Source organism: Heterodontus francisci, chromosome 19, assembly GCF_036365525.1.
Source record: "Heterodontus francisci isolate sHetFra1 chromosome 19, sHetFra1.hap1, whole genome shotgun sequence".
NCBI lineage: Eukaryota > Metazoa > Chordata > Chondrichthyes > Heterodontiformes > Heterodontidae > Heterodontus > Heterodontus francisci.
In genome coordinates this window covers 6,703,031-6,715,432 of record NC_090389.1, presented here as the reverse complement: position 1 = coordinate 6,715,432, position 12,402 = coordinate 6,703,031, and the positions used below count along the sequence as shown (strand labels likewise).

At 47.4% G+C, this 12,402-nt stretch overlaps 1 protein-coding gene across 1 annotated transcript in view; it reads left to right on the top strand.

The window, feature by feature from the left end:
• Nucleotides 1-11,774, top strand: part of LOC137379941 (rhodopsin) — a 37,524-nt gene extending 25,750 nt beyond the window's left edge. The window contains exon 5 of the mRNA XM_068051339.1: nucleotides 11,646-11,774. Coding sequence (XP_067907440.1) covers nucleotides 11,646-11,774 — 129 coding nt within the window. The remainder of the gene's footprint in view (nucleotides 1-11,645) is intronic.
• The last annotated feature ends 628 nt before the right edge of the window (nucleotides 11,775-12,402 follow it).

Sequence of the window (12,402 nt, the reverse complement as noted above, 5' to 3'; positions counted from 1 at the left end):
GAGAGAGGGCAAGTAATAAACTTGATGGTCATTGAGTGGGGTGGGAGAGGGTTGGAATAACTTTAGTTAAAAATTTTAATTAAATTGAAAAGCTGGAACCCCTTTAAAAGTGGTGTCGGTGCCTGCGCAGTGGCGTCGGACGCTGTTGCCAGGGATGGACTGCCCACCCCCTCCATGTCATTGGGGAGGGGGGTGCGGTCTGCCACAGCCATGTCAAGACCCGCCGCTTTTAATATCATGGCGCTCCGCGGAGTAAAGCCTGTAAGTGCGGGCTGCCATATTTTACCACCGATTATGGTGGCTGCAACATAAAATTCAGCTGTCTGTCTCTCTCTAACTCTCTGTGTCTATCTCCCAGTTTCTTGGTGTGTTTTTCCCTCTGTCTCAGTCTGTATGTGTGTGTGTGTGTCTGTCTGTCTCTGGAGGGCGGGGGAGTGTAAAATTGGAGCAGACTGTGTTTGGCTGAAAGTCAGAAGTCATGACGTCCCTTCCAGATTTTACCAGTGAAGGAACCATTGAAGGCAGACATCTGACAACGAGGTGGTGGACATCAATTGAGGAACTTAAAGGCCAATTAGCTGCAATCTTATCGGGCAATTTCTATTTTATCAGTGGTGCACAGGGACCAGGGGTCTTCAGAGCAAGAAAGTGGGGGATTAGTGCTGACTCTCCAGCATAGACATTGGGAGAGCCAGTGTGTGGTAAGAAGAAGGGTGGTGTGCAAAGAGCAGTGGTGGACGTCAGTAATATGGGGGTAAAGGTGCCATGAGTGGGGGGGAGGGTGTGGCCAGGGTCACATAGGGGCAGTGGCACTTGCCCTGAAGAGAGGACTCGGGGGCTCATTTGGGGGGGTGAGGGAGCCAGCTTGTTGGTCGGCCTAGGATTTACAGGGAGGCTACTTGCCATGGGCCTCATTCACCCAGGCTTGTGGCCCTCATTCAGTAGGAGGGGCAGCTCAGAGGGCAGCAGGTGCAGGCACTGACAGGGGCACATCACCAATTTCACAACCATCAAGAGGGCCAGCCTCAGGGTGGGCCTGGCACAGAAGGGTGCAGAGGGGCACGTCAATAGCCAGGGGAGAGTCTACCGCCCGAGGTGGTTTCTGCAAATGTCTGAGCGGCAGTGTCAGCAAAGACTGCAGCTCCCCAGGGAGGCCTTCACTGATCTCTGCACCATGCTGTAGGACGAGCTGAGACCCATGGGGATTGGTGGGCATGCAATGCCAGTGGCCCTGAAGACCACCAGGGCTCTCAACTTCTAAAACTCAGGCTCCTTCCAGGAATCCACTGGGGTGTAGTGTGGGATCTCCCAGTCTGCAGCCACTGGGGCACCATGAGCTGACCAATGCCCTATTCAAGAGGCCCAGCGACTTGATGTGATGTCACACCGATGAGGAGATTCAGGCAGAGAGGACTATTGGGTTCGGGTCCAACATTGGACTCCCCTAGGTGCAAGGTGCCATCAACTGTAATGGCATGTGGCCATCAAGGTTCCTCTGGACCAGCCAGCAGCCTTCATAAACAGTAAGTCTTCCAGTCAATGTTAACCAAGTCTGCTACCACCGAAAGAGGACCCTATAGGTGTGTGCAAGGCTCCCAGGTAGCAGCCACGATGCCTACTGCAGCAGGCTCCTTTTCCGGACCCCGGTACAGCTTCAAAGATTCTTGGAGACAAAGGCTACCCATTACAGACATGGTGTAATATTGTTATTGTTATATGTTGGTTTGGTACGCTGCCACCTTATTTAATCTAGCCAGAGAGATTTTTAGTCTGTAGTAGTTAAACATTAATCTTTATTGCATGATAACTACTTACACTCCATACTAGCCTGTGTGACTCCTCCAAAAAGCCACGCTGCTCCTATTTGAGTCTCTCTCACATGTGATCTCCTACGTAATCATGGCAGGAGGTATTCTTTGCACTCTCTCAAGATTAACCTTTTCAGACCCATATACTACAGTTATATTATCCAAAATGACTTAGGAACTAAGTTCAAGTGTATGTATATATATCTCCACAATGCCAGATCACTCACTACTACACTACAACCTGTGTACCAAACACACTTTGTATCATTGCACCACATGTGGAGAGATGTGAGAAAATATGATGTAACCTCCAGTATCTGTGCCTAAAGTGTGAGTATCTAAGAAGCTTTGGGAACCACAGGACATAGTATGGTGGCTGCAAGGTATTTGTGAGTGGAATTCAAAATGCGAGTGATGTAAATGTTGAATTTGATTGTGAAAAACAACGCAAGTTAGTGCCAGAAAAGAAACTAAATTGCGCAAAAAAAAACCGAGATGTCTGCCACTGCAGCAATGAATGTGCAGTTCCAGCCCATGGTGGGTTGGGAGGTCGATGACATCACGGAGGCATTTGAAAAATTTAAGCAAAAGTGCAAATGGACATTCAGTAGTTTTCTGAAAGGTGCTAGTGAAGAGGAAAAGGTCATCTACATCCTTTTGTGGCAGGAGAGAAAAGTTTGAAGAAAAGGAGTGAGGACAAATTTTTGAGAAAGTCACACACATCTTCAGCCTAAGTCAAACCATCGGATCCATTGTTATGAATTGCAGAGCCTGAGACAGGAACAAGGTGAACCGATTGACAATTTCTTAATGAGACTGAGAAATGTAGCCAGCAAGTGTAAATTCAAGGACACAGGTAGGGCTGGTAGATCAGCTCATTTAGAACTCTGCACACCCTGATGTACAAGAAGTTCTAATTGGAAAGGACAAGCTTACAATATTGCAGGCTGTAGACACTGCCAGAGCAGTGACCTGCATGAAATGTCTGGATGCAAAAGTTCCCAGAGAGAAGAAATTCACACAACCATACGAATCAGGAAGACGGTAAGAAGTGGGCAGCACAGTGGCGCAGTGGTTGGCACCGCAGCCTCACAGCTCCAGCGACCCGGGCTCGGTTCTGGGTTCTGCCTGTGTGGAGTTTGCAAGTTCTCCCTGTGTCTGCGTGGGTTTCCGCCGGGTGCTCCGGTTTCCTCCCACCTCCAAAGACTTGCAGGTTGATAGGTAAATTAGCCATTGTAAATTGCCCCTAGTATAGGTAGGTGGTAGGGGAAATATAGGAACAGGTGGGGATGTGGTAGAGAATATGGGGTTAATGTAGGATTAGTATAAATGGGTGGTTGTTGGTCGGCACAGACTAAGTGGGCCGAAGGGCCTGTTTCAGTGCTGTATCTCTCTATGACTCTATAAGTAAGCCCACAACCTTAAACCTGAAGCTGAAGCTTGATACAGGAGCACTGAGTTCATCAACCCGCTCAGACTACACCAGAACGTTTGAAAGAAAATGATCATTCAAAGAAAGATATTCTGAAACCAAGCAATGCCATGTGGACAGCATATGGTGGAATTGAGATTCAACAGCTGGGAATGACGCAACTCAGAGGGTCGCACAAAGGAAAGGACATTAACTGTATGTTCTATGCCACTGTAACAGATAGTCCAGCTATCCTGGGGTTGAGCAGTTGCAAAGAGCTGCAGCTGATCTTGGTAAACCATGAGATGAAAGCTGAAGGTAGCACAGGCATTGAAGAATGCCCTCCAATCAGAAGCAGGGAAGATCTGGGCCAAATGTATCCAGAGTGTTTTGACAGTTGGATGCTTTGAAGATTTTGAGTATCACATCACCATTGACCCAGCGATCAGACCGGTGATTCATCCTCCACTTAAAATACCAATAGAACTGAAAGGTCAGCTTGAAAGAGAACTCAAAAAAAAATAAAATATTTGTCAAGTCACAGCCTACAGATTCCATCATGGTGAGAGAGAAGCCAAATGGACAGCTGCAAATCTGCCTGCATCCCAAAATCTTAATCAAGCAATAAAGAGGGATCACTACCCTACTCCAACACTGGAAGAGATCACACCAGCACTGGCAGGGGAAAAAGTTTTCAGCAAGCTTGATGCCAGAAATAGCTATTGGAGCGCGAAACTAGACAAGGATCTTCGCTGATGACAACATTAAACACACTCTTTGGATGGTACAAATTCCTGTGTCTACCTTTTGGCCTTAAAGTCAGAATGTGTTCCAGCAAAAAATAAATGAGACATATAGAGGATGCAAAGGAGCAATGGGCAGAGCTGGTGATATCCAGATCTATGGTGCAGATGGAAAAGATCATGACTACCATCTACATGTAACCATAGAGAAAAGCAGGAAAGTTGGGATCAAGCTAAATGCAGACAAATGCATTGTAAAGGTAACAGAATGCCAGTTCTTTGGAATGATGTACACACCTGATGGAGTCAAGCCAAGTCCTGAAAAAGTCACAGCTATTTCTGAGATGGAAGCTCCGAGAGACAAGAAAAAGCTGAGAAGTTTCTTTGCTTGCTCCAGTACATGAGCTCTCGTCAGACCACATAGCAAACCTACGAGAGCGAATGAGAGAAGATATTGACTATCAGTGGTCAGAGTCACATGAGAGGAGTTTCAATCAACTCAAAGAAGTAATATGAAAGGAGACAAGTCTGTCTTACTACAACAGAGCTAAACCTGTCGCTCTGCAAGTAGATGCTTCTACGAAAGGACTTGATGTGGCCTGGTACAAGAAGGAAAGCTGATAGCATTTGTATTCCAATGCTCTAATATCAGCAGAGATAAGATATGCCAACATAGAAAGAGAACTTTTGGCAGTGGTGTATGGAGGCGAGAAATGCCATACATATCTCTATGGGAGAAAATTCGTAGTGGAGAGTGATCATCGTCCATTAGAACAGATCTACAAGAAAAATCTGAGTAGAGCACCAGCAAGACTTAAAGGTTACTCTTGAGGCTTCAGAGTTACGATCCCACTCTGAAATATAAGGCAGGAAGAGAAATGGCGCTCGCGATACCCTATCTCATCTGTCACCATAGGACAAACACAAGGGCTGGAATTTTTCATTGGCGGTGGGAAGGTGCCCCATCCACCGGCTGAAAAGTCAGTGGCGAGCCCACCTCTGCCTGGCTTGGGAAGTCGGACCGGGATTTTACGATTCCCCAGGCCCTTAATTGGCCTTGGCTGGGACTTCCACCTCCTTGAAGCAGGAGGTTCCGCCTAATGGAGCTGCTGTCCAAACAGCCGGCTCTTGGTCCCAGCACTGTCACTAGGAGCAGTGGTCACTGCTGGGACTACCAGCCATCAGAAAGAAGATGCGGGATGGCCCCAGAACCAAGGTAGGCTGTAGGGCCTCGTCAGGACAACTGGTCGGGCCCCGACGAGGCAAGGAGGGTCGGTTAGTGGGGTGGGGGGAGTGTTGTGCGTTGGGGGCGATTGGGGTTTCAGGGGTGGCCCTCCATGGGGCACAGGTTGCCCGATCAGGAGGGCATCCCACCTCCCACCCCCCCCAACAGCCTGCAAGAAGGCTGCCTGGTTTCAGCCAAGAGTAAAATACCCACGGCGGTATTTAGCCACTTAAGTGCCTTGATTGACCGAGGGTGGGCGGGCTGCTTCTGGCTGCTGCCGCCCCCATGAATTTGCAACGGGAGAGGGAGGGGATCGGGAACGGCTCCCCCACCCTCTGGCTCAATTTTACGCCCCCCCCGCCACCAGTCCGCAAGTTTGGGGGTGTAAAATTCTGGCCAAGATAAAAGATCTAGGTGTAGATACATTACCTAGTGAATGTGACATCACCGAAACTTAGTCAAATTAGAGATGAGACCAGTCAAGATGAGGAGTTACAGATGCTGTCTCAGCAAGTGATCCAGGGCTGGCCTGATAGGATACAGCACACACAGCCAGCAATACGGCAGTACTGGTCTGTCAGAGATGGTGTTCTGCTGGCCGGATCCAGAATAATCATTCCCAAAACAATGCAGTGAGAACGTCTCCAGAAGATACATGAAAGTCACATGGAAATGGAAAAGTGTAAACTTAGAGTCAGATCAGCTGTGTACTGGAGCGGCATATACAAAGACATTGAAAGAACTAAATCTACATGTAGTGTATGCCAGAAGCATAGCAATGCACAGCAGAAAGAAATGATTGTTAGTGAGGTACCACCCAGACTATAGCATACTGTGGGAGCCGACTTATTCGCACACAACCAAGAATTGTATCTCATAGTAGCAGACTATTACTCAAAGATCCCATTCATCAGAAAGGTAAGATTTGACAGCTACAACAATCACCGTAGCAGTTCGAGTCCTGTTTGTTGAGCAAGGGATTCCAGAAAGTGTGATATGTGATAATGGGACCCAATTCACCTCCAGAGAGTTTAAGGAGTTTGCTGAACTGTATGGATTCAACATCATAAGCTCATCACCATATTATCCAAGGGGCACGGTTTACAGAAAGACACGTCCAGGTGGTCAAGAAGACCCTCATAAAATGCCAAGAGACAAAGGAAGACTCAAACCTTGCCTTACTGTCACTCCGAGCTACACCTCTCAAGACCGACATGAAATCGCCTGCAGAGCTACTGACTGGCAAAAAATACTAGATAACTCTGCCAAGCAAAATACATCCTCCAAATGACCGTGAGGAAGTAAGATGACAAATCGCTGATGCACAGGTAGAAATAAGTCAGCACTTCAACAAACATGCCGATCATTTCCTGAGTTGTTGAGAGGACAAATTGTGCCTGCGCAGGACCCAATCCTGAAAACCTGGAGCCCAGCACAAGTTGTTGGCGAAGCTGAGACTCCAAGATCATACATCATCGAGATTGAAACTGGTAAACAGAAGAAAAGGAACAGAATCCATATTCAGCCTATACCTGAACTGTTAAAGCAGAGAAGGCCATCAGTAACATCACTAACAAGTGTAATAACATCAGAAATAGCACCAACAGGCAGTGCAACATCAGCAACATCACCAGTGAGTGACACAATATCAACAACATCAAGCACAACATCTGCACCAGGAGCAAAACACACACAACACTGCCAGTACTGTGCACCAAACTCATCCACTGGAACAATATCGTGAATAAAGTGTTCAGAATTACAAGTTTAATTGTAAAAATTGATTGTAAATTTTCTTGAGTTCAGCCAAAAAAAAAAATGTTTGAATAAGTTAGTAGTAAAAGGAATTGCACGTTTTTTTTAATGAAAGAAGGATGTTATGTTGTCATATTATCCAAAATGACTTAGGAGCAACATAGTTCAAGCATATCTATATATACCTCCACAATGCCACATCACTCACTAGTGCAGTGAGTGTACCAAACCTGTGTATCAAATGAACTTTCTATCATTTTGCCACAAATGGAGAGATGTGAGAATGTATGTTGCAAGCACCAATATCTCTGTCCAAAGTGTGATTATTTGAGAAGCTCTGGGAATCACAAGACATAACACATGGCTACTCATACCGGTGAGGAATCCATGCACAGATGCAGAGGAGACGTACAGCACCTGACACGAATCAGCCCAAGCAACCATTGAGCCGGCCATTGGACTTCAGAAGATGCAATTCAGGTGCCTTGATCGATCCTGTGGAGCCCTGCAGTACGCCCCAGCAAAGGTCTCGTGTATCTTGGTGGTCTGCTGTGCACTGCACAACCTGGCACTGTAGAATGGGAAGGCATTGAGCAATGAAGCCATCAGTGATCATGATGCCACCTCTGACAATTAGAATTTGGGGGAGCAAAATGACCAGGTGATGCAAGATGAGAGACCCCTTGAACCACAGGCAAGGTGAAATGAGATATGCGCAGGAGAGGCTCGGAACGCCATCATACAGAGCCATTTCCTGTGACCTTTGTGCCCTCTCCAAAAGATTTGAATAAAGCCTTACCTTGAATCAGCACTGCTGTCGCCTCCTTCATTTGGCTGTCCATTGCCCAGGTGCACATTGCGCAGCGGCAAGGCTCAGAAGCTTAACGGACACAGCTTAGTCTACCACTTACAGCCCCTTGAGGGAGAAAGGGCGCAGATGTGATTTTATAGGGCACCGAGAATTAAAATGAGGAGCAAAAAGATTGAGTGGAAGATTTATTGAGGCGCATACCAGAAAGGAAGCTTAATATCTACATATGTAAATCATCCAGGCCATGGGGTAGCAAGATCAGTAGCCTGCCACCACGTCAACTGCAAGTGCAGCTCGGTGCTCTTCTTAACTCTTTTATGGGTGTTCCTACATGGTGCTCCCCCTGCACTTACATTCGACACGGAGGCAGGCTACTGATCTTGCTACCCCATGGCCTGGGATGACTTTAGCAGCCTTCCTCCGGCTTCCTGAGGCTTGGAGGGCCCCTGCACACTGAGAGGCAGGACCTTCCTCTGTCAGCGCATCTACTGGAGCTGGGGTCATTAGCAGAGAGGCTGAGGAGCTGCTGTCCACACTCGGAACATCATGAGAAGAGTCCCCAGAAGCAGAAGGCAGCTGCTCCTCTTCTCTTACAAGACACATTAGTATCTCACTGCTGACCTGAGAAGGACAAGGAACTGGTTGAGACTCTAGACGCCTCGCGCCTCCACCACCACATCCCCCCCACCTCCCCCCCACCCCCACTCCGCACCTTGCCACTGCTACATTGAGCTCATGGCCAAAATGATAGCATGCATGTCTGCGTGCATCTCCAGCATCCATTGACTGGTCTAATGGATTTGGTTCTCCGTGAGGCTTGCTAATCTCTCAATAGAGGAAGCCAAGCATGCACCCATCAGAGAGGTGGCAGCACTCTTGGCCTGCACTCTCTATCGTCTACTCATGGGTGCTCATAGCCTCTGGAAGCTCCGCCAGATGTTTTATCACCTCCTGTTGCAGATACAGCAGTTGCCGAGTCATAGAGTCATTCAGCACAGAAACAGGCCCTTCGGCCCATCGTGTCTGTGCCGGCCATCAAGCAGCTACCTATTCTAATCTATTTTCTGGCACTTGGCCCATAGCCTTGTATGCTATGGCGTTTCAAGTGCTCATCTAAATACTTCTTAAATGTTGTGATGATTCCTGCCTCCACCACCTCTTCAGGCAGTGTGTTCCAGATTCCAACCATCCTCTGGGTGAAAATTGTTTTCCTCAAACCCCCTCTAAACCTCCTGCTCCTTATCTTAAATCTATGCCCCCTGGTTACTGACATCTCCGCTGAGGGAAAAAGTTTCTTCCTATCTGATCTCTTAATGCCCCTCATAATTCTGTATACCTCAATCATGTCCCCCCTCAGCCTTCTCTGCTCTAAGGAAAACAACCCTAGCCTTTTCAGTCTCTCTTCATAGCTGAAATGCTCCAGCCCAGGGAACATCCTGGTAAATCTCATCTGTACCCTTTTCATTGCAATCACATCCTTCCTATAGTGTGGTGCCCAGAACTGTACACAGTACTCCAGCTGTAGCTTAACTAACATTTTATACAGCTCCATCATTACCTCCCTACTCTTATATTCTATGCCTTGGCTAATAAAGGCAAACATCCTGTATGCCTTCCTAACCACCTTATCTACCTGTGCTGCTGCCTTCAGTGATCTATGGACAAGTACACCAAGGTCCCTCTGACCTTCTGTCCTTCCTAGGGTCCTATCATCCATTGTATATTCCCTTGCCTTGTTAGTCCTCCCAAAATGCATCACCTCACGCTTCTCAGGATTAAATTCCATTTGCCACTGCTCCACCCATCTTACCAGTCCCTCTATATCGTCCTGTAATCTAAGGCTTTCCCCCTCACTATTTAGGACACCACCAACTTTCGTGTCATCTGCGAACTTACTGATCATTCCTCCTATATTCAGGTCTAAATCATTAATGTACACTACAAACAGCAAGGGTCCAAGCACCGATCCCTGTGGTACACCACTGGCCACAGGCTTCCACTCGGAGATACAACCCTCAACCATCACCCTCTGCCTCCTGCCACTAAGCCAATTTTGGATCCAATTTGCCAAATTACCCTGGATCCCATGGGCTGTTACCTTCTTAACCAATCTCCCATGCGGGACCTTATCAAAAGCCTTACTGAAGTCCATGTAGGCTACATCAACTGCTTTACCCTTATCTACACATCTAGTCACCTCCTCGAAAAATTCAATCCTTGTACCCTTCTTGAATAATGGTACCACATTCGCTGTCCTCCGGTCCTCTGGTACCTCTCCTGTGGCCAGAGAGGATGTGAAAATTTGTGTCAGAGCCCCTGCTATCACCTCCCTTGCTTCACATAATAGCCTGGGATACATCTTTTAGAGATACAGCACTGAAACAGGCCCTTCGGCCCACCGAGTCTGTGCCGACCATCAACCACCCATTTATACTAATCCTACACTAATTCCATATTCCTACCACATCCCCACCTGTCCCTATAATACCAGCTGGAGTGGTACTGAGTCCCACTCACACACATCTCATCTGGGCCTGGGGATTTATTCACTTTTAAGCCCATTAAAACAGCTAATACTTCCTCCCTTTCAATGCTAATATGTTCAAGTATATCACAATCCCCTCCCTGATCTATACACCTACATCGTCCTTCTCCATAGTGAACACAGATGAAAAGTAATCATTTAAAACCTCACCTATATCCTCCGGCTCCATACACAGATTGCCACTTAGGTCCCTAACGGGCCCTACTCTTTCCCTGCTTAACCTCTTGCCCTTAATGTACTTATAAAATACCTTAGGATTGTCCTGTCTCGGTCAACTCCAAAGGTACATCATGAGCCTGGGGCTCAGCATGGAACTGGCCTCCCACAGTCCTCCCACTGTTATTGGCCGGTTAGCTGCAGCTGTCACAGTCTCTATCAGCTGCTGAGGTGAATCTAATTGAGACTCATACCCACCAACGTGAGAGTATCTGCGCTGGTGGAGGGAATGGAGGTAATTCTGCACCCTCTGAGGATCCCTCCTCCTCCTCCTCCTCAGAGGTGGCCGGCTGTCCCCCAGTCTCTTGACATCTTCAGGCCTCAGCTTTCCCTTGACCCGCATGAGAGAACATAAACCTGCAAGACCTAAACATGTCCATGTGTTTCTCTCTGTCTCTGTGTGTTTCTCTCTGTCTCTTATCTCTCTGTCTTTCTATATCTTTCTGTTGCTCTCTGGCTTTGTGTGTCTGTTTCTGTGTGAATCTGTGTGTGTGTGTCTCTTTCTCTCGCTGTCTGTTATCGCTCAATCTTTGTGTGTGTTTCTCTGTCTCACAGTCTCTCGCTCTTTGTGTCTCTGTCTCTGCATGTCTCTCTCTGTCTGTTTGTATCTCTCCCTGTATCTCTCTTTGTGTGTCTCAGTCTCACTGTCTCTCAGTCCCTCTGCCTCAGTCTCTCTTTCTCCGTGTCTCTGTTTGTGTGTCTCTCTCTGTCTCCTTCTGCGTGTGTGCCTTTCTCTGTCTCAGTCTCTCTCTCTGTCTCAGTGTCTCTGTCTCTATCTGTAGGTGTCTCTCTCTGCCTGTGTGTCTCTCTCAGTCGCTCTCTCTTTGTCTTAGTCTCTCTCTGTCTCAGTTTGCGTGTGTGTGTGTGTCTCTCTCTCTCTTTCTGGACAATTACAGTCCAGCCATTAACTCTTGTGGTGTCTCCCAGTGACTGGTGTGGAATGACTGGCAGCCCCTGTTCTCTGCCTGAAAAACAGGGTGCTGCGAATTTGCAGGCTGCCATCTCTAGACTGAGGATAATAGATGGCTGTCTTGTGCTGAGATGGAAGGACCTGACCTTCGTACTCTGCTCTTTAGTGTACACCTGCCCAAGCTGAGAGTGACTGTCTTGTGTTTTTTTTTTCTCTCCTAGTTCCGTAACTGCATGATCACCACCCTTTGTTGTGGCAAGAACCCATTCGAAGAGGACGAGACCACCTCGGCCAGTGCCAGCAAGACAGAGGCTTCCTCTGTCTCCACCAGCCAAGTGGCCCCTGCATAAAACCTCAGCTCGACAAACTCAAGCGAGCTGGAGGCTGGCACATCGCATCTAAGCTGCATTTTCCAAACAAACTGATTATGTCGAGGATTGAAGGCCCGAGATTTTAAAATACGTCCAAGCGTTCTAAAATAGTGGAACTTTTCAACTGTGTGGCGAATATTGAACAGTGCGAATCATTCTGTCCTGAGCTTTGTGAAAAAACCATAAGAGTCCGACAGTAAGACTCCCAAACTGCCATGTTATGAGGATATTGTACATTACTACATTCAGGTCAGCAGCCCATGTCTCTAGGACTTCCCATTGTTTTTAAAGTCTGAATGCTTTTAAAAAAAAAAACCCTAATGCCTGCACTCCAATGCAACTTACCCGCCCAGGTCAGATCTAGCAGATATAGAACCAATACAAGTTAATAAAGAGCACATTGCAAATAGTCTGTCTCCTGCTTTTCATTCCACTCAAGCTCCACCTGAAGCTGCTTCCAAGTGGCTGTCTTTCCATTTAGGTACTATTCCTTGTGGCTCACCCCTCACCCTAACTTTCTATAAAGCCCATGTCCAAGACTTGGGTGGACTTGGAGAGGGCTCTCACCAAATGCCTTCCTCACCCTTCACAAGGTCTGTGGTCTGAT